This window comes from Lissotriton helveticus, chromosome 4_1, assembly GCF_964261635.1.
Source record: "Lissotriton helveticus chromosome 4_1, aLisHel1.1, whole genome shotgun sequence".
Classification (NCBI taxonomy): Eukaryota; Metazoa; Chordata; class Amphibia; order Caudata; family Salamandridae; genus Lissotriton; species Lissotriton helveticus.
Genome location: NC_136063.1, coordinates 1,088,653,591 through 1,088,680,838, shown reverse-complemented (window position 1 = coordinate 1,088,680,838; position 27,248 = coordinate 1,088,653,591). Strand labels below are relative to the sequence as shown.

General features: G+C 48.6%; 1 protein-coding gene across 1 annotated transcript in view; it reads right to left on the bottom strand.

Moving 5' to 3' along the window:
• Positions 1-27,248, bottom strand: part of ERP44 (endoplasmic reticulum protein 44) — a 552,790-nt gene that overhangs the window by 195,034 nt on the left and 330,508 nt on the right. The window contains exon 9 of the mRNA XM_078687681.1: positions 22,887-22,998. Coding sequence (XP_078543807.1) covers positions 22,887-22,998 — 112 coding nt within the window. The remainder of the gene's footprint in view (positions 1-22,886; positions 22,999-27,248) is intronic.

The following is a 27,248-nucleotide window of genomic DNA, read 5'->3' as shown; positions in this document are numbered from 1 at the left end:
CCGGTCTCGCCTGATCATCTTCAGCACTCTGGGCAGAAGTGGTATAGGTGGAAAGGCGTAAAACAGACCACAGCTCCACTCGCGACGAAAAGAATCTCCGAGCGATTGCGCCTTGGAAACTGCAACGCGCAGAACTGATGACATTGCGCGTTCTCCACGGTGGCGAATAGATCTAACAAAGGCTCTCCCCACTGCTGAAAGAGACCTTGCGCCACGTCTGAGTTCAGACGCCATTCGTGATCCATTATACACCGGTGGCTGAGTTCGTCTGCCCTGGCGATCAGGGACCCTGCCAGGTGTTGAACCATCAGGGTGACGCCCTGGTGTTCCAGCCATGTACAGAGGCGCAAAGCCGCCTGACAAAGGGTCCACGACCCCACCCCGCTGTGATTGTTGCAGTACCACATGGCAGTGGTGTTGTCCGTGAACACCTGAACTACACTTCCCCAGACAGGGAAGGAATGCCTTCAGTGCAAGACGAATAGCTCGCAGCTCCAGAAGGTTGATATGGAGCCGGGACTCCGCCGGAGACCAGAGGCCTCTGATCTCCGCCTCTCCCATGTGGGCCCCCCAAGCACAGGAGGGACGCATCCGTCACTACTACGTGCTCCGGTTGGGGTAGGGAGAGGGATCTGCCTCTGACCCAATCGCGGTCCGTGAGCCACCACTGCAACGGTCTCGCAGTGCCCTCCGAGATCAGGACGTGGGTGGACAAGTTGCCCTGATGGTGGGCCCCCTGAAACTTCAGGTCCCACTGCAGAGCCCGCATCCGCCACCTGGCGTGATGCACCAGAAGGATGCAGGAGGCCATCTGCCCCAGAAGCCGCAGCGTCAACCTGACCGAGACCCGGGATAAAGGCTGAAAGATCGGAATCAGAGCCTGAATATCCCGAACCTGCTTATCAGGGGGATAAACCAGAAACTGCGCCGAGTCCAGAACCGCTTCGATGAAGAGGAGCTTCTGTGAGGGACACAGGTGTGACTTCGGCACATGGATGGAGAACCCCAGCAGGTGCAGGAGATCGGCCGTAGTCTGCAGGTGGTTGACGACTGTTTGGGACGAGCCCGCCTTCAACAACCTGTCGTCTAGCTAGGGGGAGACTGGAACCCCTGATCTGCGCAGATGAGCTGCGACCACCGCCATCACTTTCGTGAACACCCGAGGGGCACTGGTAAGACCAAAGGGGAGCACGGTAAACTGAAAATGCTCGTGGCCCACAGTGAACCGCAGGTAACGCTGGCGGGCCGGCGATATGGAAAATAAGCGTCCTGCAAGTCCAACGCTACCATCCAGTCTCCAGGGTGTAGGGCAGCCAGGACCTGAGCTAAGGTCAGCATCTTGAACTTCTACTTCCGGAGGAAGCCGTTGATGCTCCAGAGTTCCAAGATAGGGTGTAGGCCTCCTTTGTCCTTCTTGGGTACCAGAAAGTAGTGGTAGCAACCACGTCCTACTTCCGGCCCAGGAACACGCTCGATGGCCCCCTTGGCCAAGAGGGCCACAATTTCCTCCTGCAGAAGTTGCAAGTGATCCCCCGACATGCAGTGGTACTGCGGTGGCATGGCTGGAGGGGTCGCCTTGAGGAGGAGGGAGTAGCCCTTTGGACGATTTGCAGCATCCACCTGTCCGTCGTGATGGTACGCCAGTGGATGAGGTGATGGCGGACCCTACCCCCACTGGAGTAGTATGGGCCTGAAAGCTCAGACTAGTAGGGCTTTGAGGCAGATGCTGCGGGAGTGGAAGTGGACTGACCCTGCCGTTGTCCCCCAGCGCCGCCACGGCGGTGGCCACGTCCTCGACCGCACTGAGGCTGGACTTGGCCATAGGCTTACACTTGGAGTCCTTAAAACGCCATCAAAGGGCATGTCCATGAGCGTGGCCTGGACATCCCCAGAAAAGTTGGCGGACCTAAGCTAGGCATGGCGTGGAACCGCCACCGTCGTTGCAATTGCTCTAACCAGCGAGTCTGTGGTGTCAAGCCCACATCGAATTGAGTAGCGTGATGCATCCCGCCCCTCCGCCAGGGCTTGGGGAAGCAGTGTCCGGGCCTCCTCCGGACACTGTGGCAGCACCTCCGCAACCGTGTCCCACAGAGAGTGGGTATGACGGCCCAAAAGCCAGGCGGTGTTGACAGACCACAGCCCCAAACTCAGGGAGCAGAACAGTTTCTTACCAAACTGATCATACCTTTTGGATTCCCGATCCGGGGGAGAGGTCGGGAATGCGGATTGGGAAGTAGAGGCCTGGATCATCAGGCTCTCGGGGGTGGGGTGAATGAACAGGAAGCTGGGGTCACCCGGAGCCAGGCAGTGGCGTCGGGCTACGTTCCAATCTACAGGGAGGCCTGTAGAGGGCTTGGACCAGGTGCCCAGCAGAACGTAGGTGAGGGCTTCGTTAAACGGCAGGAGAGGCTCCGAGGAGCTTGCCTGCGGTTTGAGAAACTCAGTGAGGAGGTTAGTCCTCCCGGCCGCGACAGGGAGCTCAAGAGCCAAGGCCTTGGCTGCCCGAGTCAACAGCACGCTATAAGCAGCCCCCTCCTCCGTTGCCACAGTTGGAGGAGAGACAAATCCAGTGTTGGGCGAAGTGTCCTGACCACTGGCCTCCCCCAGCTCATCTGCCCAGTCCTGGCCCAAAAGGCACTGCTGTTCCAGAGGGTCCTCAGACCCCTCCCAGTCCTCCTCGATATCCATCTCCTGGAAACCAGGTAAAAATGGTGGAGCCGGGTCGTAGGTGAAAGCCTCACCCATCGACGCCGGAGACGACGCCGGACCCGGACTGAAACTGGGGACGGTGTCGCCCGAAGACGGCACCGGGAGCAACACCATCGGGGTCGGCGCCAGCGGAGGAGTCGTTAGGTCGACCGGCGATGACACGGATCCAGGTCCGGATCCTGCGAGGCCCTGCTGCGTCGTGACCGGAGTCGACGACGGCGCCGGGGCCGAAGCACCCAACGGCGCCGGAACTGCCGGCCCGCGAGGGCTCACAGTCGGACCCGCCGGGCCCGAAGGCACCGCAACGGGACCCGACAGAGGGGAGTGAGTCCTCATGGCCACGAGGAAATCACGTATCTCCTCCGGCGACGCGTTCAGCCCAGGGACAGGCGGGTGTGGAGCTGGACGCGGCGCTTGCGGCTCCGATGGAGTCGCGTGGGCAGTGTCGCCCGAACCCCTGGCCACGTCGCACTAGCGTCGGGGGGGGGGGGGGACTCCAAGGCAATAAAGACACCGACGATGGGGGTCGGTCACCGACATCAGGCAGTGACAGGCCTCGTAAGGTTTAAAACCAGGCATCCCTGGCGGCACCGCCGATGTGGACTCAAAAAAGTGATCAAAAGAGATCGAAAAACGTCGTCAAAAAGTGACTAAAGTACTGCTCTTCCCGGATCTGCACTTGCTGGCACAGAAAAAAAATAAGAACTGACTTCTGCGCACAAGGGTGGCGTCTAAGTACTCAGACGACGGATCACGACTCAGACGACGGATCACGACGCCGACGACGGACGCGGAGCCGCAGACGACGCCTACTGACACGCAAGGGTACTGCTACGCAAGACTTTCCGGATCCAGTCTGACGCCTGGGGATATTCTAAGGTAAGGAATCTAACACTAACCTGTTTCTTTCAGATCTAATGATGCGGTGTATGTGGTAGATAGTCAAGCTGGGATGCCCTGTGTCGAGGAGGGCAATGCGCTATCCAATGAATGCGGTTAGTGCCATGCTTAGAACAATACAGAAATTACAATATAGCGAAACCTAGGAGTTGGGTGCCACATATAGACCCCTGTAAAATAACTCCCATCACCCCCTCACACTCCAACCCCCCAATTATATTGAGCTTGAAACACCCCTCCTCCTGCACCTCCCCCAACGGAACCCCAACTTGGGAAAAAATTGGACAGATCTGGGAATGATCTCTTCGGGGTACAAGGTCTCAGCCAGTTTGTGCCATTTAGGCAGGGTACCAAATGTTGGCGGTCAGAGAGGGGAGTATGATTAGGGGAAACAGTGTGCATAGTTTGGACCTTGAAATGCAGTTAGGCAGAGTCTTAAGTGGGGAGCCAAGTGTCTGAGAAAATGGATCAAAGCGTGCAGAGTTCAGTCATTATCACTGTAGGAAAGTAGGATCTGCTTCTTATGGGTACCCCCACTTTTTGATTGTTACACTGTTTTTGACTAGTCTGACTGAAATCCTGCTACCTGCCACCTTTATCTGCCATTCGTATAATTAGTTCTGGTTGGGAAGTTAGAGATTTTAAAGCCAACCTTTCATCCTTTTTAAGATTACCTGGGTAGAATTTATTATAACCTTTCTGGGTGACTGAGGTAACTTATTATTGTGCATTAGTTACCAATTAGGTTATAGATGAATATTTGAATGGTGAAGACAATTTTCATGTTTACCTTGATGTAGAATGTACTGTTGCATAATGTGTCTATCTTAGTACCCTCCTAAAGATATTACAGTGCATATAGTTTACCCTACTAAAGATATTATAGTGTGGATAGTCTTTTTTGATACTGCATGTACTGATGTGTAATCGGATTAGTACAGTACCCTGTTATAGATTGTAATTAGTAATTTTCCTTTCCTTCTGATTTTACTTTCTTCTCCTCCTGAACCCAGTATATTAATGATTTAGATTACAAGATTGTGATGATGAACTGCGACCTGTAATATTTGAATGCTGGTAATGGTTTGCATTGTACAATCCATACTTGATTGATAATATTCAAACACAAGATAGGTAGAACTCGAATTTACGATACAGTCATTACCACGATTTATCTGATATTTGCGGAAAGAGTCTAAACGCGAATAGGAAGATATTCCTAGTCATGATTTTATTCGCAATATAGTTTTGTGTAGACTGGGGAAGGTTAGTGATGGTTACATGTTTTATGAACACACTATAACATGGCGCTTATACGTTAGCGATCAGCACAAGATAAATCAAGAAGCGCCTACGCAAGACGCCACTTCGGGATCGTCAAAACAGGATACAGCTGACTTTTGAGCCGGTAAGCAGCAGCTTCTCCGTTAGGAACTCATAGTTGTTATTATAATATGTCACTGTAGATATGTGCTATTTATTTACATACTGTGAGAAGTTGGCCTGATATATGATGTTCACTAGTTCTAGTGACCACCTTGTATCAGTCCAAACAACCCTTATGGTGATTGGTTGTAAGTCAACCTTATAGACCAGCTATCCTAGTGGTAGCATGGACAAATCAGTCTTAGGCTAAACTCTTTTGGCATGTGAAGCCAGCTGTTTTACCACAATATAACCCCTTGAATACCAGATGAAAGGACACCACACAGGTTGTTATGAAAATAAACAATATATTTATTAATAACAAACACCTCTGAACTCTTTATGAGGTCAGAGGGTTAAGCACATGACAATCTCTTAGGAAAAATACGATAAGTTGCACAAAATTACAATGGTGCCCTAGGGGCACGACAAACCATATACTAAGTAAGTGGAATGTGAAAGTCGATAGAAAGAATGGAGCTGTCCAGAGGCTGTAGGATCGATGGGACCACGCTACTCTAACTCTAGGTAAGTAATAGGAGGCCCATGGAACGCGTGTGCAGAGTGTGAACTCACACGCGAGATGCGTAACAACGTCGATGGACAGTACAGTTCAAGTTAAAGGTGAGTACGGACAATCCTGACTAGGTAGGACAAAAACGACTGTGGAACTGGACACTAGGACAGTTAAACTACCCTTGAGCACCGAAATGCTCTCGTTACCTCACCCACGGGCTGCGGGTGCATAGGTGCCAAAGTGTTATTTGTAGGTAACAAGGACCCCCTGAATAAATGAATACGATAATTCCTAGGTCAGGGATAAACAACGCATAATATGTAACAACCTAGGCAATTCAGTACTTAATACTTAATAGTAAAGTGACAAAGGAGAAAACATAACTAAAAAGACAAAAATTCAATGACTTTAGATTTATTATCATAAAAAAGTAAAGAACAGTAATTAAAAATTGATTCTCAAATGTAATTAATCACATGTAAAGATAATCAAATCAACATTTTATAACATCACGACAGAATAAAAAATACAATTTTCATAAAAAGAATTATAAAGAGAAAGAAAGTGGCATAAAGTGCCAAAGTGTGTCGGGTTCTCGCGTTGAAGTCAATGGAGCCTGAAAGGAAAGATGCTGCAGGCGACCAGGAAGAAGATGTCCGGTGCAATCCAAGGGTGGATTGGTGAAGAAGAGGACCTGAAAGCAGAGGGGACAATGCTCACAGTCACTAGCCAGTGACTGGAGTGGAACCAGGAAGGAACCAGATGTCGTCGTCGCGATCAGGTGAAGAGTGGACGCTTGACACTGCAGCCACGTGGACCAGGAGGTGTCTTCGACGACCAGTATGGAGGCACGAGCTGTCCCACGCAGGCTCTCGCTGTCGTCGGTGTTGGATCCGGAATCGGCGTCAACAGGCCTTGGCAAAGGCAACCCACGCGGTGAGGAGGAAAAGCGTCTGGTGCAGACTAGGAGAGTCCGAGGTGCCCCTCTTTTGGAAGGGAGCAAGGGCCAGTCTGGAGCAACCAGACCAGCAGCAAAGATTTCAAAGTTCGCCGCCTAGGAGGCCACTAGCCAGCCGGCAAGTGACTAGACAACGCGTCGAGCAGCAAACAAGCAGAAGGGCCCCACGCAGATCTCGTGGATGCTGGACGGCTGATCTTTGGTGCAGGAGCTGCTCGGGGCTGGGGCTTCCCAGTCCCCAAAGCACTTGGTCGAGTTTACCTCAGGAGTTGTGCTGGAAGCAAAGTGCAGGTTCGTTCAAGATGGCCGGTCCCACGTGTCTCGTCGCACCCACGGATCTCAGCTGTGCTGCAGATGTGAGTTGAGGTCGGAGAGGTCTGGAAGTCTGGATCTCGTTGGGCTCTGAAGTCTGGATCCTCGAGGGAAGACGACAAAGTGAAGCCGCTGGACGCTTGATGGTGCCTGCAGTTGCAGCGTGGACACTCCTTGTCCACAAGGGAGATTTTCTTCAGTCTTCTGTGGAGCAGGACGTCGAAGTCCAGAGTTTCTTCTTGTTAAGTTTCAAATCAATCAATCAATCAAACACTTGTATAGCGCGCTACTCACCCGGAGGGTCTCAAGGCGCTTGGGGGAGGGGGTCCGCTACTGCTCGAACAGCCAGGTCTTGAGTTGCCTCCTGAAGGCGAGGTGGTCCTGGGTCAGCCGAAGGTGGATGGGGAGGGAGTTCCATGTCTTGGCCACCAGGTAGGAGAAGGATCTGCCTCCGGCGGTGGCTCTTCGGATGCGTGGTACGGCGGCGAGGGCGAGGCTGGTGGATCGTAGCTGGCGCGTGGGCGTGTGGAAGGTCAGGCGGTCGTTGAGGTACTTGGGGCCCAGGTTGTGGAGCGACTTGTGTGCGTGGGTGAGGAGTCTGAACGTGATCCTCTTGTTGACGGGGAGCCAGTGCAGGTTCCTCAGGTGGCTGGAGATGTGGCTGCGTCGAGGGATGTCCAGGATGAGTCGGGCGGAGGCGTTCTGGATTCGTTGAAGTCTTTTCTGTAGCTTGGCTGTGGTTCCGGCGTTTCCGTAGTCCAGCCGGCTGGTGACGAGGGCCTGGGTGACAGTCTTCCTGGTTTCGATCGGGATCCATCGGAAGATCTTGCGGAGCATGCGGAGGGTGTGAAAGCATGAGGAGGAGACGGCATTGACTTGTCTGGTCATCGAGAGGGAGGAGTCCAGGATGAAGCCCAGGTTGCGTGCGTGGTCTGTTGGCTTGGGGCGGTGCCCAGGGCTGGGGGCCACCAGGAGTCGTCCCAGGCGGAGGGTGATGGTCCAAGGATGAGGACTTCCGTCTTGTCTGAGTTCAGTTTTAAGCGGCTGTTCTTCATCCACTCGGCGACGTCTCTCATCCCTTCGTGGAGGCTGGTTCTGGCGGTGGCGGGGTCGTTGGTGAGGGAGAGGATCAGCTGGGTGTCGTCGGCGTAGGAGATGATGTTGAGGTTGTGTTGGCGTGCGATGGCTGCAAGAGGTCTCATGTAGACGTTGAAGAGGGTGGGGCTGAGTGATGATCCTTGCGGGACGCCGCAGATGACTTCGGTGGCCTCGGAACGAAACGGGTGGAGACGAACTCTGTGTTCTTCCAGCGAGGAACGAGGTGATCCACTTCAATGCCTTCTCTTGGATGCCGGTGTTGCTAAGGCGTTGGACTAGGGTGCGGTGGCAGACAGTGTCGAACGCGGCGGAGAGGTCCAGGAGGATGAGTGCCGCTGTTTCCCCGTTGTTGAGAAGAGCTCGGATGTCGTCGGTGGCTGCGATGAGGGCGGTCTCGGTGCTGTGGTTGGCTCTGAAACCGGACTGCAAGGGGTCGAGGGATCCATTCGTCTCGAGGAAGGCGGCAAGCTGTCTGTTGGCAATCTTCTCGATTAAATCAGGAATCTAACTTGGAATGGGACCAGCTCCTACCTTTATCCTGCTAAAGGGGGCTGCACTACTGACTAGGTCCCTCCCCTGGGTGGGACCAGGAAGGGGGGTGGCTACACCCCCTATCCTTTGTCTGGTTTCCCGCCAGAGCTGGGGCAGCGATGCCCCAGCAACTGGTTTGATCCGGTGTATGCACAGGACACCTTGTGTGCCCCGCATGTCTCATTCCTTTCAGGCCTATCCTACCCAATACACAAAATCCTGTCTGGGGTGGTGCTAGCACCTCCCAAGGCAGGAAACCCTTTGTCTAAGCCTCCCTCGCTGGAAGGACTCCCAGCAGCAGGAGGTCAGACTTGTGTCTGTGGTGGCAGCATCCATTTTGTGATGCCAAGGCTCGAGTTAACTTTAACCGGGGTTCTCAGTTACATGCATGTCGTGTTCCTCTAGAAGGGTGGAATGCTACCCCCGTCGCCAGAATTGGCGAGGGGGTAGTATTCCAATTCGTATGACACCTTACTCGACATGTTTTGATAATGTTATACCAGAGTTAGCATTTATCCGCAAGGATTATAATGCACTTAAGAGTATATGGTATAGCGTTATCATGGAACAGCTATTAGGACTTGATTCCGCAAGCTGCAAACGGGCTCAGCTCATGCCAGAGCGCCATCTCACATATTTCCAAGCACTCTGCCTTCAGGATTGATAAGGCCTTCCATAGGAGTGACTGATAGGAATATATGTGTCCATTTTAGGTTTAGATATTGGTAACTATATCTATAGCAAAGGGTGATCACACCACCTTGCCCCAGCTGTCGTGCAGCCAGTTGTGTCTGTTTAGATGGCCAGCCAGGGGTGGCATAATACATGCTTCAGCCCCTGGTAGGCCCTGGGTACACCTATGCCCTGGATACCTAAGGTATACTGTACAGGGACTGCTAAGGTGGCCCAGTACCAATTGGTAGATGCACCTAAGGTACATGGTTGTCAATTTAGAGAGAGAACAGCTAGGCTGTGGTTCTGATTAGCAGGCCCACAGCCAGGGAAAGTCGTAAACCAGTGAAGCAAAAAGCAAAAATCTGGGGTGACCATAGGATTGCAGACCCCACTCTCCTACACAAACACAATGTGTTTTTCTACCACAGATACACGTACTTGTGTTCTTCTTTAAATTGAGAATTCTCACCTACGATACACAGGTGAGGCTTTATATACTTTTGAAAAGTAGAAGTGTAGGAACCAATGGCTTATCGAAATTTAAGCTTCGGATACATTTATTATATTTATTTTTTCAGGATTACCATTTCTTTAATATATATTTGGACAGTCACGGACTAGCCATCTTGGATAAGTTTTGATAACTGGAATTATGAGGTGAGCCTAACTTGTAGACTGGGTGTGTGTACAAGAGCATGTATTATAATTTTAGTTGGGTCCTCTAAAGAGCAGATATACTTTACTTATTGCAGATACTGAAACTTACTGAATTCGGGGAATCTAATGTTTGGATCCTTCTAATAGACGACAAGATGGTGAATTAGCCGATCACCTGAATACATGCGGAGTACTCTTTGGATGCGAGTATATATGGCCTTTTAAATGATAACAGATATTGGAATCAATCGTAGGGGTATATTTAGATTATTTGAACAGTGATAGCTGTTGTAGGATGTAGATTTCGTAGATGGCTTTCCAAGAATTGGTGGAGAATAGGTTGTAATGATGACCTGGTATAAATTGACCCGGGTCATCATTGGATTTGCTTACTAAGCTGACATTCTTTTGTTACAGATTCAGGCACATATTGATTTGTGATCACTCTTGATCTTATTACGCATGGATTAGTGTTCGAGGTAAATACATATTCTTTTCTTAAAACACTGGTGCTTCGGGCTCTCAAAATACACTGAGGGTGTCTTTTTGACAAGTGAATTAATACCTTTGTGATTTTTCAAATTCTGTTTACTAATAACACTTAGGGTGACTAAAACTTTATATTTTCCACACTTGCTTTTCTATTTTGGTTGTATTGGTGAAGGAGATATACTTAGATAATATTTACTTTTGGAAAATTATTTGATATTGTGTATTTATATATTTTTTGGGTTGCAGCCCTGATTAAGTCAACGATGCATGTAAATTTTGCATGATGAAACATGTGTTGGCTGCAAAGAAGTTCTTTTGGATGACAACTATTAAATTCCTTCTGGATGTACTTACCTTGCTGGATATTTGAGTTTGGTGTTCTACAATCGGAAATTTATGACTTGGACTTTGAATGGAAAACATTTGGACTGCTTTGCACTTTTAAGGATATATCATTGTGTTATATGAATATATGTACTTGAATTATTGATTTTTGAAGTGCTCAGGGACAAACGGATTAGTTACTTACCTGTAATCCTAGTTCTCTTCCAGGGGTATCCTCATCAAAGTCATAAGCATTAGAATATTCCCGCCCATGTGCGGGACCCCGGAAACACTATATTATATGTGCCCCACATATATATATACTCATATATATATATAAATACATATATATATATATAACATGCAATAGCAGCCAATAGAATCAGAGCTGAAATATGCTGTGTAGAATTTCCACCATACATGTAATAATAATAAGCATTAGAAACATGAGAAACAACAAAAAGTTTGTTTATAAATTGTTTTAATGCTCAGAAAGCAGTAGAAATTCTTATAACTCACTGGAAGCATAGAAAGCTCCCAGGCTGCATTGCAAACACCCAGTCTAGAAAGACTGAAAAGCTAACCTGCAGCTGCATAGCAATAAACTGACACCGTGCCTTTAAGGCACCCATGACCCCCAGTATCCCATCATGCCTCAGGGGTGACAGTTAGGTCAGTTGTTCTTTTCGGAGACTGAAAATAAACCCAGTAACAAATAGGTTAACCATATCTCCTTATTAAAGAATGTCCTTTGCCCGGGGAGGCGGGAGGGTTGCTTATGACTTTGATGAGGATACCCCTGGAAGAGAACTAGGATTACAGGTAAGTAACTAATCCTTCTCTTCCAGGGGATCCTCATCAATAGTCATAAGCATTAGAATAGAATAGCGAGCCTCACCTCATCTCCCTGCGGGCAAAGGAGTAACAATACAGTAATAAACCATATTAAGCCTAGTATTCACTACGCTTGTACAGGCCGTAGGTTACCCAAATAGATTCCTCAAAGAGGCTTGTCCTACTTGAGTATCGGCCCTGGAATCAGACTCGAGACAGTAATGTCTCGTAAAGGTATGAACTGATTTCCAAGTCGCAGCCTTGCATATCTCCGACATTGGAATGTCGTGCAAGAAGGCTACTGTAGCGGCCTTCCCTCTAGTGGAATGCGCTTTGGGTGACTGCAACAAAGGCTTGCCTGCAAGCTGATAAGCCAATTTAATGCAAGAGACAATCCATCTCGCGATGGACCTCTTGGCCGCTGGAAAACCTGTTCGCATTGAACCATAGTTCACAAACAGTTGATCCGTTTTCCTAATCCCTTTGGTCATTTCCAAATAGAACTTGAGCACTCTTATAAGATCTAAGGAGTGAAGTGACCGCTCGGCTGGGGTCGTAGGATTTGGAAAAAAATGAAGGGAGGGAAATGGACTGATTATATGAAAATCAGAGATGACTTTAGGTAAGAAAGCTGGATGAGCCCTTAGGACTACCCTATTGCGATGAAAGATAGTGTATGGTTCTTTCGCACAGAGAGCTTGAATCTCGCTGACTCTGCGAGCAGAGGTAATCGCCACCAAAAAGGCCGCCTTCCAAGAGAGATGTTGCAAAGAGGCCTTGTGGATGGGCTCAAAAGGTGGTGACATTAACCTGGATAGCACCAGGTTCAATTCCCATGGAGGAGAAGGATTTCGCACAGGGGGATACACTTTCTTCAACCCCTGGAGGAAGTCCTTAACCACTGGAACCTGAAAGAAAGAAACCTGATCTGGTGATATTCTGTGTGCTACTATGGCTGACAAATGCACCCTAATAAGAAGCGTATTTTAAACCAGCAGTAGCTAGGGAAAGGAGGTATGGCAAGATGACGTCCTCCTGTCCTTTAGTCGGATCAAGGTGATGATCCCTACACCATAGGAAAAACCGCTTCCACTTAAACGCATAGGACGTTCTCGTGGAAGGTCTCTTAGCCTCCTTTAAAATGTTCATGCACTCAGGAGGCAAGTTCAAATGTCCATATTGCAGGACCTCAGGAGCCATGCTGTTAGGTTCAATGATGGGAGGTTGGGATGCATTATCCTCCCGTTCATTTTGCTCAACAGGTCCGGCCTGCAAGGGAGTCGTCTGTGTGGACACACAGACAGATGTAGAAGGTCCGGGTACCACCACTGCCGCGGCCAATCCGGAGCTATCAGGATCATTTCCATGTTCGACCTGCAGAGCTTGGAAACTACTCTCGGAATCAGAGCCAGGGGAGGAAACGCGTAAGCGAACGTCCCTGACCAATCCATCAGCAGAGCATTCCCCTGAGTCCCTGGCCGGTGGAACCTGGACGCGAAGGCGTGGCATTTGGAGTTTTCGTCGTCTGCAAACAAATCTATGGTTGGACGACCCCAGCAACGAAAAAGCTCTTCCACTACTTCGTCGTTTAGCACCCAGTCTGGCTGATCTTCGAAGTGCCTGCTGAGTGCGTCTGCTTTTACGTTCAACTCGCCTGGAAGGTGCACCGCCACTATCGTGAGGCCTCGAGAGAGGAGCCAATGCCAGATTGCCTGAGCCTCTCGAGACAGAGGGCGAGACCTTGTGCCGCCTTGTTTGTTCAGATAGAACATGGTGGTCGTGTTGTCCGTCTGAACTAGGACTGAGTTGGACTCTATCGCTGGTAAAAAAGCTTTGAGAGCCAGGAATACCGCTCTGAGCTCCAGCATATTGATGTGGTATGTCTGCTCCTGCGCAGACCACAGGCCTTGAATCTGAAGCGGACCCATATGTGCTCCCCAACCTTGCAGAGAGGCATCCGTCACTATCGACTGGGATGGAAGAGGCTGGTGAAACCGAACCCCCACCAGCAGATTCTTTCTCCGTGTCCACCACTTGATGGCATCTTTTGTCGCTTGGGAGAGTTTGATGCGATCCTCCCAAAGATCTGTCGCCTGGTCCCATTGATCCTCCAGAGCCTGCTGTAGAGGACGCATTCTCAGCCTGGCGTTTGGGATGAGAAAGATGCAGGACGCCATGGAACCTAGCACGGATGCTACTTGTCGGGCTGTTGGAAGCCGAGATTTCAGCAGGATTCCACATTTCTGGCTCATGGAAAAAAGTCTCTCCTCCGAAGGAAACGCTTTTCCCACTTTTGTGTCCAGAACGGAGCCTAGGTAGTGAATTGATTGAGTAGGCCGCTGGACTGACTTCTCCAGGTTCACATGGAGGCCGAGCCTGTGCAACTGGAGTAGACACAGATGTAGATCGTGCTTTACCTGCACTGGAGATGGACCTTTCAGGAGCCAGTCGTCCAGGTACGGGTAGATGAAGAGCCCCTTCTTGTGAAGAAAAGCCGCCACCACTGCCATGCATTTGGTGAAGACTCGTGGTGCGGACTTGAGACCGAAGGGTAGCACTGTGTACTGATAGTGTTTGTTCCCTACGACAAACCTTAAGTACTTGCGATGTTGTAGAGCAATAGGGATGTGAAAGTACGCATCTTGTAGGTCCACCGAACACATCCAATCTCCGACTTGAAGATGTGGGCATATTTGGTGAAGTGCCAACATGCGAAACTTTTCTCTGACGATGACCTTGTTTAGAAGTCGTAGATCGAGTATTGGTCTGAACTTGTCCTCCTGATCTTTTTTGGGGACAAGAAAGTACCTGGAGTAAACTCCCTTTCCTCTTTGAGCGAGAGGAACCTCCTCTATCGCTCTTTTTTGTAGAAGGACTTTTACCTCTCTTCGGAGCAAGCTTAGTTGATGATGGTAAGCGCTCTTTGGAGGAATGCTCTTTGGAGGGGCACGGAAACGTAGCCTGTATCCATTGCGCAGTATATTCAGCACCCACTGATCCTTGGTGATGCTGACCTCCTCTTGTGGTGTTAGAGGATTGCTGATGACCTCCTCTACCTCTGCCAGGTTTACCTCGAAACTGGGGTTTCCCTTGGGTTTTACTTTGGGACCATTGAGGGGTTTGAACCCTCTGTTGAGCCCCTCTCCCCCTGTTGGACTTGAAACGGCGCTTGAACTCTTTCTTCTTTTCCAAGCCCACTGCTTTCACTGTGTCCAGTTCCGTCTTCATTCGGGTCATTTCTTCATCAGCATGCTCCCTGAAGAGAGCGGAACCCGAAAAAGGGAGATTAAGGATGCGATGTTGAGCATCCGGCTTCAGGCCTGTCAGGCGCAACCATGCCGATCTCCTGGCACAAACCCCATGCGAATAGGAGTGCGCCGCCAGGACAGCACCATCCGCAGCCGTGCTTATCATCTGATTCGCCACCAGACATCCTTCAGTCACGGTTTCTTCAAAGTCCTGCTGGTCTTCTTTTGGCAGCTTAGCTTTGAACCTTTCCATAGAGTCCCATAAGGCTTTGTCGTATCGACCCAGAAGTGCAGCCGCACTAGAAACCTTAAGAGTCGACGCAGCTGAGCTGCAAACTTTGCGACCCCAGGAGTCTTGAGTCTTGCTGTCCTTGTCTGGTGGGACCGAAGAAGAACCGGCAACTGCGTGTGTCTTCCTCGCTGCCGCCACAATAACAGAGTCTGCTGGAGGGTCAGATCTTACAAAAACCGGGTCAGAAGAGGCCGGTTTGTATTTCTTCTGAATGCGGGCTGGCACAGCTCTGATAGCCGCCGGAGTTAAGAATACCTCCTTGACAGGATCCATAATCCCCGGGACTAATGGTAGTAGAGGACGGGTGATCGCTTTTTTGTGTAAAGTCTCAAAAATGACTGTCGTTGTAACCTGAGGGACAGACATTTCAATGCTCAGCTTCTGAGCTCCTCTTTGCAAGACATCCAGATACGTGCCAATGTCATCCACTGGGGAGGATCGGGACGTAGGACTGTCCGTCAAAGTAGGGGAGTAGTCCCTCTTGGAAGACCTGGTAGAAGAGGTAGATGAAGTAGACGGAGTTCGTCGACGTCTACGGTGAACACTGTGTCTCCTCTCTTTGGATTGTTTCGAACGCTCTTCTCGTCTGGGAGAGCGAGACCTGACCCGCTCCTCTGGATCTTTTCTGGGAGATCGGGGCCTTCTGGGAGATCTGGTTGGTGTTCTCACAGGAGATTTGCGCCTGGGAGGGCTATGCTTGTCCATCTCCTCCACCAGATCCTGAAGAGGAGACCTGTGCTGCGAGCTTGCATAGTCCTGCATACGTTTTGCAGCCCCAGAATCTCTCCAATGGTCCAAAGACCTGTACCATCTAGGTGACAGTCTGACTTTATCCGCCCAAGGGTCCGTCCGACGCTCAGGAGATTTGCGTACCGGACTTCTGGACTTCGAAGATGCAGTTGAGGAGCCAGAGGACCTTGAGGAGGAATGACGGGAAGCTGACTCTGTTACCATCACCACATCTGAACATCTCGACGTCGAGCGATGTTCCCTCGTGGTCGAGTGCTTTCGAGGAGTCGGCGGATCAAACAATCTTGTTTTTGATTGTCTATGCGAGGATGTATGGTCTCTCGACGTCGAGCGGCGATGAGCAGCCGCCGACTGAGTTCCATGTCTCGACGTCGAACGGTGAGTACCTGCCGTCGACGGAGCCCTCTCTCTCGACGTCGAACGACGATGCCCAGTCGTCGACGGAAGTCTCGACGTCGAACGACGATGTCCTGTCGTCGACAAAGCACCCTGCCTCGACGTCGAGTGACAATGTCCAGTCGTCGACAGAGGTCCTTCTCTCGACGTCGAACGGTGATGAACAGCCGTCGACGGAGTTTTCTGCCTCGACGTCGAATGTCTGTGCGACGACGGCAGAGGGGTATTGGACACCCTTGACGCCGAGAGCTGACGAGACACCGACGGAGACTGCCTCCTCGACGCCGATCGACTTTTCCCTGTCGACGGCGGAGGGGTCCTGGTCCTCGACGCCGAACGTCGCTTCTTCGACGACGGCGGAGGTGTCACACTTCTCGACGCCGGTCGACGTCTGGATGACGACGGCGGAGGGGTGACCTCCCTCGACGCCGGTCGTCGCCTGGTTGACGACGGCGGAGGGGTCCTGGATCTCGACGCCGACCGTCGCCCGGTTGACGGCGGCGGAGTTCCCTTCCTCGACGTCGGACGTCGCCCGGTTGACGCCGGCGGAGGGGATTTCGACGATGGAACTGGATCCTTCGACGTCGTCGACGTACCTGGTCTTTTCTTCGACGGCAAGCTCGCCGTCGACGGTAGTTTAGACGATGAATGATCCACAGGTGGTTCTTATCTCAGCGCCGAGCCCGACGCTGAGGGTGAGGGGTGTGAAGACTTCTTTCTGGAAGATGAATGAGTCTTCTTGGAGCCCTTCCTCACCGGAGATCTTACTCTTGATGACCTATGAGCTAGGCCATAAATGCGAATCCTCTCCCGGTCTTTTAAAGTTCTTCCTGACAGGTGTTCACAATGAGGACAGGTGCCTGGATCATGTTCCTCAGGCAGACACAGGATACAGACGTCGTGGTTGTCTGACTTGGCCTTCTTGTTGCCACAAGAAGGGCATTTGTCAAAGAGTGAAAGCATTTTCAGGAGAAAATGCTCACCAAATTGACTGAAAAAGACAGTATCTTACTTGACTAGATGTTAAATGTCGAGTAAGAACAAAAAATTGTCAAAAGTGAAGAGTTTTTCTGTCAAAAAACAGGAAAATTAGTGGAGCTGTGTAACCAGGGTCCTTCTCTGAAGGAGCCGGAAAGAACAAGTGACCTAACTGTCACCCCTGAGGCATGATGGGATACTGGGGGTCATGGGTGCCTTAAAGGCACGGTGTCAGTTTATTGCTATGCAGCTGCAGGTTAGCTTTTCAGTCTTTTTAGACTGGGTGTTTGCAATGCAGCCTGGGAGCTTTCTATGCTTCCAGTGAGTTATAAGAATTTCTACTGCTTTCTGAGCATTAAAACAATTTATAAACAAACTTTTTGTTGTTTCTCATGTTTCTAATGCTTATTATTATTACATGTATGGTGGAAATTCTACACAGCATATTTCAGCTCTGATTCTATTGGCTGCTATTGCATGTTATATATATATATGTATTTATATATATATATATATATATGAGTATATATATATGTGGGGCACATATAATATAGTGTTTCCGGGGTCCCGCACATGGGCGGGAATATTCTAATGCTTATGACTATTGATGAGGATCCCCTGGAAGAGAACTCTTTGTTATTACTGATGTACCCTAAATTCCTTTTGGGGTCTCTGGGATAGATTTCTAACCTATCCTTCTCCCTTAGGAGCACTCACTTATCACATTTCATCAATATTTGCCTTTACAATTAGTTGTGCGCCCGAGTGTATACCTGGTTACCATTATCTATAGTACTCTAGATATAGGTTCGCTATATCTATAGGTCACCACACTTAAAACGTATAAGTCACCCCTATAGCAGGCCTCAACAATCCTGAAGGCATCGTGCTGGGTTTTATCTGAGAGGGCGCCCCTGCACGAGCAGAGCCCCTCTGCAGCCTTTGGAGACCATTCTCCCGGGTTGCCTGTGACTCAGCTGGACATATAGGTAGAGGTGCATTATAGCCTCACGGTAAATGCCCTCTCAAAAACGGCTGCATAGACACCAACCGTGTTTGGTATCAAACACTTTGGAATAATACCGCCACATCGGTAACCGGTGTGTGAGGTACGATTCCACCCTTCTGTAAATAGCTTTGTGGGGTCACTGGTCTATCCGGTGTCAAACTTCTTAAACCGGTCAGCAGAAAATAGATGCTGCAGACCAGAGCAGAGGAAGGCAGCACAATAGGCATCCTGTCACAGGGAGGTATGACCACCTCCCAGACAGGATTTAGTGTATTGGGGGTGGGTGGGAGCACTCATAGTGCCTGAAGATCTACACCTGGGGCACATTTGGTGTCCCTGTGCATAGTCTAGCTCTAACCAGGGAGCCGTTGGTTCCTGCTCTGGCATGAAACTGGACAAACGACATGGGTGTAAACACTCCTCTGTCCGGACTCTCCCCTGGGAGGGTCAGCCAAATCTGTCCAACCGTCTCCTGTGTGTACAAAAGGGCTTACCTGACTATAGCTCTTTAGATTTTATGTGTAAAAGATTTTACAAGAAGAAACCACTGACCTTCAACCGTCTGGACACTCAGGACTTCGCTGGGCTTTGACTGGGCCCGACTTAGTCTCCCTCTCCGTCCAAAGCTTTTGTGTCCTTGCTCCATACAGACCTGTGGTGCACTAAGGACAACCAAAGAATCTCCCTTGGGGTGAAGGAGTCACTCCCCTGCATTTGCAGAGAGCTCAACGCAACTGACCGGTCTTCTGCTCCTGAGCTCCTGTAGACACTGAAGACTTCAGCAACACAGGAGGTGGGTTTCAAAGGTCCCTGAGGTTGATCTGCCCTCTCAGCAAGTTTGAGGTCAGTATCCCTCGTAGGGACTGCATAACCCGAACCCCTGTGCACTGCGTCTGTCTCCAAGTGCATATGTTTTTGGCGATTTGCAGGCTTGTGCATTGGATTCCATGTAGTCCTGACCCTGAGCAGTATTTACACCAAAGAACTGCTGCCTCCTCGCACCGAGTGCTCCATGGGCTGGTACTTTGCAATCTTGCTCGAGGTCCCCTCGCGACTCCTGGTCATTCGGCATGTAGGTCCTCCCAAGGGCCATCTTGTATTCTGTTGGGCTTTCCTGGTTGCTCCAGACGTGCCCTGACTCTCCATTGCTTTGTGAGACCTCGCTCGTCCACATCGTAACCTGCTTGACCTGCCGGCGTGGGTTGCTTTTGCCAAGGCTTGTTGGGGCTCCAGCCGGAAACCGACCCCTCAGCACTCAACATAATTTGTGGGACAGCTTGCATCTGGCTCCTGGTCATCGTCTCCTGGTCCTCGTGGCTGTAGAGTCAAGCATCACTTCGTACTTGAAGCACCCGGCATCGGTGGGTATTTGTCTCACGAGCCCCTGGTCACTTTGAAGTGACTCTGACTCTGTCGCCTCTGCTTTCAGGTTCTTTTCTTCCAGAATCCTGGGTGGGATTCCATCAGACCCATTTCACCTTCACAGCAGCATCTCTTCTTCGCAGCCCTCCATTGGGAACAACGGCGGTTTCCGATACCACTCCAGACTTATGCACCCTGCTCCTCTGGGATAGGTAACTCGGGTACTAATGTATCCACATGTGGGTTGGCTCTCCAACCTCTTAAGTCCCAAAGGATTTCCTTGAAGTCCTCCTAGAAGGGTCCTCAAACTGTAAAATTGCAATTGTTACTTCCACATAGAATTGTACGGAGCACACTGCACCTGTCCTCCCTGGGGTCCCTATCTACTCACCTTGGGTGGTTCCTTGGGGTCCCAGTGATTGTACGTGCTACAGACCTCGTCTTGACCAGAGTCGTGGTTGTTATACCACTATTTAAGGTATTTACGTATTTACAAGGACCTGGCAATTCCAGATGGGGAGAATAGCCAACGACCATGATCTGCGGAGCTATCAGATGAGAGGATCAGGGGCCAGAGAATACTGGGAGAGAATAGGCAATATATTATCAAACATGTTGGATTTTAGAGTGCAGCCCACTTCTCAATGGCCTTCCTAGGTGTATGGGAGGATCAATCCTTAGATGGCTACACCTTGTTCTTCAGTAATGTAGCCCTGATGATGGAGTAAATTGATCTCATTAAGTACTAGGAGGGAAAAGTCACTGCCGACCATGCAGGAGTGGGACGAAGATATGGACTGGTGTCTGGGGGCAGAGAAGTTGGTGTATCTGGCAAGGGGCAGTCACAGAACATTTTTACAATATATTGGGGTCTATGGATGGTAGCAAGAGAAATGAAGGTATAAGGGTGCAGGATAGGATTAATGTAGTAAGACATAAAGAGTGTGGGAGGCCCCACATGAGGCAACAGCACTCGCTGGGTGATGAAACACGATATACTTTACTGCCGCAGGAAGCAGACCCAGCTTAGAATTGATGTGGGGGAAGCGATTATTTCTGAATGTATGCTTGACCACGTCTTATACACTTGGGAAGGGTTTGATCTGTTTATCTACGTATGAAACTTAATACAAATATTTCAAACACCATATTAATATATTCCAGATGTGTGGAAGCAATTCATAATGTAAGATCGCAGCAATGCATTTAAATCGAGGTAAAATAAGCCCTAGGCATATGCACAACCTCTTGCACGGGCAAATTCCCAACTCTCTTTAAGTCAGTTTGTATGAAATGCAGCTACACCACATCACAGACCGTGTGCACAAAAAAGTGTGATGTGGGGCTCGCAGTACAAGAAGCAACAGGGTGAATTACTTTTACTTATTTATTACTCCCAACTGGTTTATGCTTTCTTTTTCACTGATTAGGGACATATTTTGTTTTCTATTCTGATATATAAAGTGCATGACTACCACACCAGAGTTTCCCAGTGCGGCTGGGAAACTAAAGCCATAGCCTCTTGCAATTATGCCTGAGATATTGTTTCTTGGCAGACAGTGAATCTGGATATTCACTTAATACGGGATTATGTTAATTCAACGAAAAGGATTATGTTACTTGCCCTGTAATAATCGGTTCTTGGCATGTAGTGCTGTAGATTCACATTCTGTGCATAAGTCCACCATCTAGTGTTGGACTAGGACAATTGAAAGTTCTTTTTCTTCTAAGAATGTTTTTGAGTCATGGGGATGTCCAGCTCCTCCTCTTGGTGATACTGCGCATTGGCAACAACTCCATTGCCAGATTGATTTTCCGGAAGGCAGGTGAAAATGGAGTTTAAATAAGTATTACTAATGTGATGTCCATGCAAGTAATGTAAATGAAAGTGATGTAAAGTAGTAAACTGCGACCTACACAGGCGAAACCGCCGATGGAGTGCCTACTGAAGTGGAGCCAGAGGTCGTAGACAGAGATTTTTGTCGATGGGCCCGTAAACGAGCGGTTTCTGTCGGCTGAAGAATCTCTTGAAGGAGTAAGAGGAGTCGACAGAGGAGCAAAACCCGACCTCTGGTGAGAAGAAGAAGAACCGGGTAGGTCTTTCTTTACTCTTTTCTCCTCAATCCTCTCCTTGCTCTGAGATCTGGACTTTTTAGGGTACTTAGGCAATGAGGAAGACCCTTCTTCATTTCTCTTCCTAGAGGAGGTATGGGGCTTCTCCTCAGCCTCAAAGTCAGAGTCAGAGTCTTTTGTTGCTTATTTTCTGTGCAGCCAGAGAAGCAGCCTACCCTCACAGTCCTTTAGAGTTTTTGAAGAGAAAGTACGACAGTACTTGCATTCTCTGGGCTAGTGTTCTGGATATAGACAGTAAAGTCAGTCCTTATGTGGGTCATCAGAATAAATTCTGGACTTTCCACAAGTGTTACAGGGCCTAAACAACCCTTTTTAGACTCTGACATTATGAAGAAAATTGGTGCTCACTCTCCGGACCAGTACCTCAGAAGTAATATGAAGAGTAAAGATATCATGAAACCGATACGAAACCAGTGTCTCCTCCTTTGCCACTAGAATAAATTTAGACAACCTCATTAGAACGGCGTACCCGCCCACTAACTTCCCAAAGACACTGGACTAATCAGTATACATTCCCTACGGTTGATACATCCCCGAATCTTCTACCTTCACTTCTACACGTCACATCAGGACGTGTAACACTCCCATTGAGGACTTCACGTAATAATTGGCCAACCTGCCCTTTTTACACCTGACTCAAAGGGGATTGACACTTTTGGCCTCCTTCCGCCTCCCACCAGGAACTTAACGTGGACCTTTGGTCCTACATGACCCCCTTAGCCGTGTTGAGAAATTATCACCGGCCTCGCAACACCGCAATGAGTTTCTGCACCGCCACACAGCCCTGAAGTAGTCACAGGTTACTTCCCTTATGTGACGAAACAGGTGTTGGCTTTTTTTTTTTGCATCATTAAATATATTTGCATATTATACTTGTGTCAACCACAGGTATTCGTACAATACGAGACATTTCAAGCATGGTTATAACCTTATTACGTGTGCCCAGGACTGTGCTTTTGTTAAAAAACATACCAGATGTGCGAATTGTAATACTAGTTAAGTGTTTTTCCTTGATAAGCTCTTGTTTAGAGAATATACATCCACTGATTTTCTGAACTTTTTTAGTAAACTATTAACAGTAAACAGTGCCAGGAAAATAGCCAATGTTCTTTCCATTCTTTATAGCAACAAACACGTTTGCCTAAGATAACAAGTAAAGGCTAACAATTAAAATGCAATTCTAGATACAAAAATATAACTGGAAAAGTAATTATAGGTTTGATCAGTAGAATTTAATGCAACAAAACATTACCTTTTAAACAAACAAGATCCCATTTGTTATTTACCTTTTTCACCTATTAGCTGTCGTGCAACTTCCTGTTGGAATTTTTCTAAACTTGCAGCATCATCTTTCATATGGAAAAGTATAAGAAATGGCAGCCCTTCTTCGGTTAGCTCCTACAAAGATCAAAATATCTTAAAAACGTAATATGCTTTGTTAATCTTGTTTAACAAAGTAGTGCGCACTTAATAAATAAATGAAGTAACTTCTAGTGCATTTAAAAAAAATAAAAGTAAAACTGGAGGAGGTGATTAGGCCAACATGGCCAGGTTTATTTATTTATTTTTTAAACTCTTTTTGTTAAACAAAGGTCATTAGACGATACAAAAGCTGAGAAACATTGCGAGTACAAAGATACAGTGTGGCATAGGCTACACAACTTAGAGTGGCCAAACCAAATGCTGTAAGCATACAATTAATAGCATAGTAGCAATTTACATGGCAGCATGTAGGAGCGCAACTCTTCACCCATCTTTCGGCCATACACCCCCGAGCCTAGGAGCGTGGTTGTGCTATGTCCCCAGAGTCGTGCCTCAGTTTCCCCGCCAGGGTCCCCACACCTTCTCCCACTTCTTAGTGGGAGAAGGTGTGGTAAACCACTTCCTTCACCCTCTGGCACCAGTCTGAGTCGGTTTCCCACTCTGCCACAGACTGGGAAGCAGGGGCCTCACAGTCTTGCGATGTAGTGCTTCGCCACTCAAGCTGCCAGTGCAAGCCAGAGCCTGGTGTATCTGGGCCAGTCCTCTTCGCCCTGTATAATCAATAGCAGCCATTTGGCTTCCAGGAGCACCCACACAGATAAGACCCTTGACATCACATCTATTACCCCAGCCAGTGTTCTTGTATCACAGGACAATCCCAGAAAATATGAAAGAAGGAGCCTTCCATCATGCACGGTCTCGCGCACAGTGGCATATCCATTGCACCTATCTTGTGCAGAAGAGAGTATGAGTAGTAGGTTCTGTGTAAAACTTTGAGCTGCATCAATCTAAAACTTGCTCGGATAGCTATGTCCTTGGGGCTCTGTAGGGCCTCCACCCAGTCCTCATCATCAATTGTAATGTAGTTCCTATATCCCTAATAGGCTCTGCGCTTTGGAATAATATACACTATAGATTTGACATAGGACTGAGGCCAGTATGTCTCTATCGAGTACATTAAACTTAATTGTGTGTGTCAGCTAACTCAGAGGTCACTAGAAACTTTCTTGAATGAACAAGAAGGGATTAGTTTCTGACAACCGCATAAACATGACAACTTTGTTTCCCTTAGAGTCAGAACAATATCTTCAGAGTTGTGGAAACAATAGATCACTATTTCAGTCAGTCAATCGTGCATGCTTCGTTTCAATTACACGGTTTTTATGCCCATAGATTGGACAGTCTTAGTTCCCAATGGACCAGTTTTACTTCAGCCGGGGTCCAAAAACACTTTCGGCGTCTCCCAATGGGCTATAAGAATAGTCCTGGAATTTTCACTGCCCACATTGTCTCTCTTTTGGAGAAAATCGACCCGGATGCTTGTTCGTATGTGGATGACATTTATCTCACAGACGACGAAATTTGGGGGCATCTGTGTCGAGTCAACAGCATAATTTGTAACTTTGCTGACATGGGTTACAAGTTTAACTTTGCGAAATCGCACATTGCAGAGTACACTGGGCTATGAGCTCAACAATGAAGGTAGAGGTTTAGCTCCTCACTTCCTGGAGAAAAGCGCTCAGTTGCGCGCTCCGACAACACTGAAAAAATTACAGTCTTTACTGGGTTTTTTAAATTTCGGAAGAACATACATTCCGGAATATGCCCAGCGTATCAAGCCTTTGTATGCTTTGATACAACCATCTTTTTCCAAATCATGCTGGCTGCCTGAGCACTCAGCCATCTTGCAATCTTTGCAGGCTGATCTGCTAGCTTCTAAATTCTTACTGACTCGTGATAACCACACTAACCTGGTGATAAGAATTATTCCTGGGACGGTGGGTTTAACGTATCTAACTTTTAATGAAGGAGACACAGTACCTATTGCTTACAAGTCACACTTGTACACTTCGGCTGAAATGCGGTTTTCCACTGTGGAGAAGGTTTTAACAGCTGTGCAGATGGCGATTCTTAAGGAACGTGCGCTGTCACAGGGAAAACGCATGTTGGTTGTTACACCCTGCCCGCATTTAGAGGCAGTTACGAAAGCCAGTGTACCAAGTTCGAAAGCTTTGCACCCTCGGTGGATCCAATGGGCTGCTTCCTTGACGTCCACGGATGTCACGTTTATTTTTGACGCCTCGTTACGGTCGCAGGAGTACTTGCAGTATGAATTTGTTCATCCTGCTCCTCTGGCAATGCGACCATTGGAGGAATTCCATTGCATCATTTACACTGATGGTTCGGCGCAGGTTGCGCATGGCTCTAAACACGCCTACGTTTCCGCATGCGCCATTGTGGTCGGTGCCATGGTGAACGATGAGTTCAAGTCCAGAGTGGTGCATTCACAGACTCTAGGGGACTGCACTGCACAATTAGCAGAGTTTCGGGCTCTTTTACTAGCGTTGGAATACGCAGATCCGAGTGTGACAACTCTTATTGTGAGTGATTCTTACTACTGTGTACAGTCTTACAATGAAAACTTGTTCTTTTGGATTCAGAATGAGTTTCGTGATTCCAAGGGTAGCACAATAAAACACAAGATGATCTGGGTTTGGAGTGGCTGAGCTTAAGGCTCAACTGCCGCTTGTTTTTGTGATTCATACTCTCGGCCATCAGCGCGTGGGAGTTCACGCTGTCGGTAATTCGCTTGCTGATGAAGCGGCGAAGTCAGCAGTGTCTAAGTATTTAGTTGCAGCAGTTACTCGGTCCAAAAGTAAGATTGATAATGACATCTTGGCGGCAGTAGAGGGAAAAGGGAGGTAAACATCCTACGGGGTTCCCTTCGAAGTACACATACCAATTAAGTCCCGATAAGGTTCCTTTCGTGAAAATACCTGATGTTGGTGAACGTGTAATTCCAACTCGGATCGCAGGGCTAGCTTGATTACAGCGGCTCATGAAGGTGTGTGGCGTCTGCGCATGCGGGCGTCTCTGCCACTGTAACTCAATTACAACAGCGTTTCTGGTGGCGGGGACTGTACAAACAGACGCGCGACTATGTCCTTCGATGTGACATTTGCCAGCAGATTAAGCCTTCGACTGCTACGCGTCCGCCACAGACACAGTTGTACATATCAAATAAACCATTAGGTTGTGTTTATTTAGATCACTGCGGTCCTTTTTCCTCTGATACTGCGTATAAGTACATCTTAGTAGCAGTTAATTCATGCACACGCTTTGTATGGGTTTGGCCCCATCGCAGCGCTGATTCACGGACTGTCATTAGAGATTTGCGTGTCTTTGTGGGAATTTTTGCCTGTGGTACCTTCTATTCGGATCAGGGTCCGGCTTTCGCCTCTAAGGCGTACAAGGATGCCATGACTTCGATGACTTCGATGACTTCGATGGGGGTCCAAGTCAAGTTTTCATCTCCCTACAGACCCGAGGGTAATAGTGTAGTAGAGCGAATGAACCGCGACTTAAAGCAATCTTTGACAGCTCGAGTTATAGGCACTGGTAGAAACTGGCTGGCCCACCTCAATGGCGTGCAGCGTGATCTTAATAATCTCCCTAGAAGGTCTCTGGGTGGGCGGACCCCATAGGAAATGCTCTTTGGCATCAAGATGTACGTCCCTGACCTTGATGGTCTAGACTGTGTGGTTCGCGCCACAACCTTTGACGCAGATGAACATTGCAATGTTTTACAGGATCTACAAAAGACCAGAGACAGTCTTGCAAAGGAACATTTGCCCTCCACATCGGATGTTGTGTTGCAGATCCCCGTAGTTGGCTGGCTCCCCCAAGTTGGAGAACTGGTTCGAGAGAAGATCGATAACAAGAAAGAATTTGGACCTTCCTATCGAGCTCCGGTCCCAGTCCTTGGCGTGAAGGGCACAAGAACAGTCCTCTTCCAGGTCGTAAGGAAAACAGGTTTATCTCCATTGACAATGTCAAGGTACACAGAGTGGCCGATTCTTCTTAGTATGACACCAGCGGTATCCTGTTCTTCAATTGTGAGAAATTCAGTTTTGGCCACTACATCTAATCCTGAACCTGAAGTAGCCATCGAATTACCTGCACTTTCCAGTCCTTTATTAAGTACTTTGCCTGGTACAGACCATGATGATATCGATTACACTTACCCCACTGACTTATCTATGCCTGACCTACAATCCCGTTTGGCCACTGAATCAAGGTTTTCATTTAACACTGTTTCCATTGCCTCGAAGAAACCCTCACAGTTTGCAGTTTATGCCACGTTATTTAAAAAACATTTTTTGATT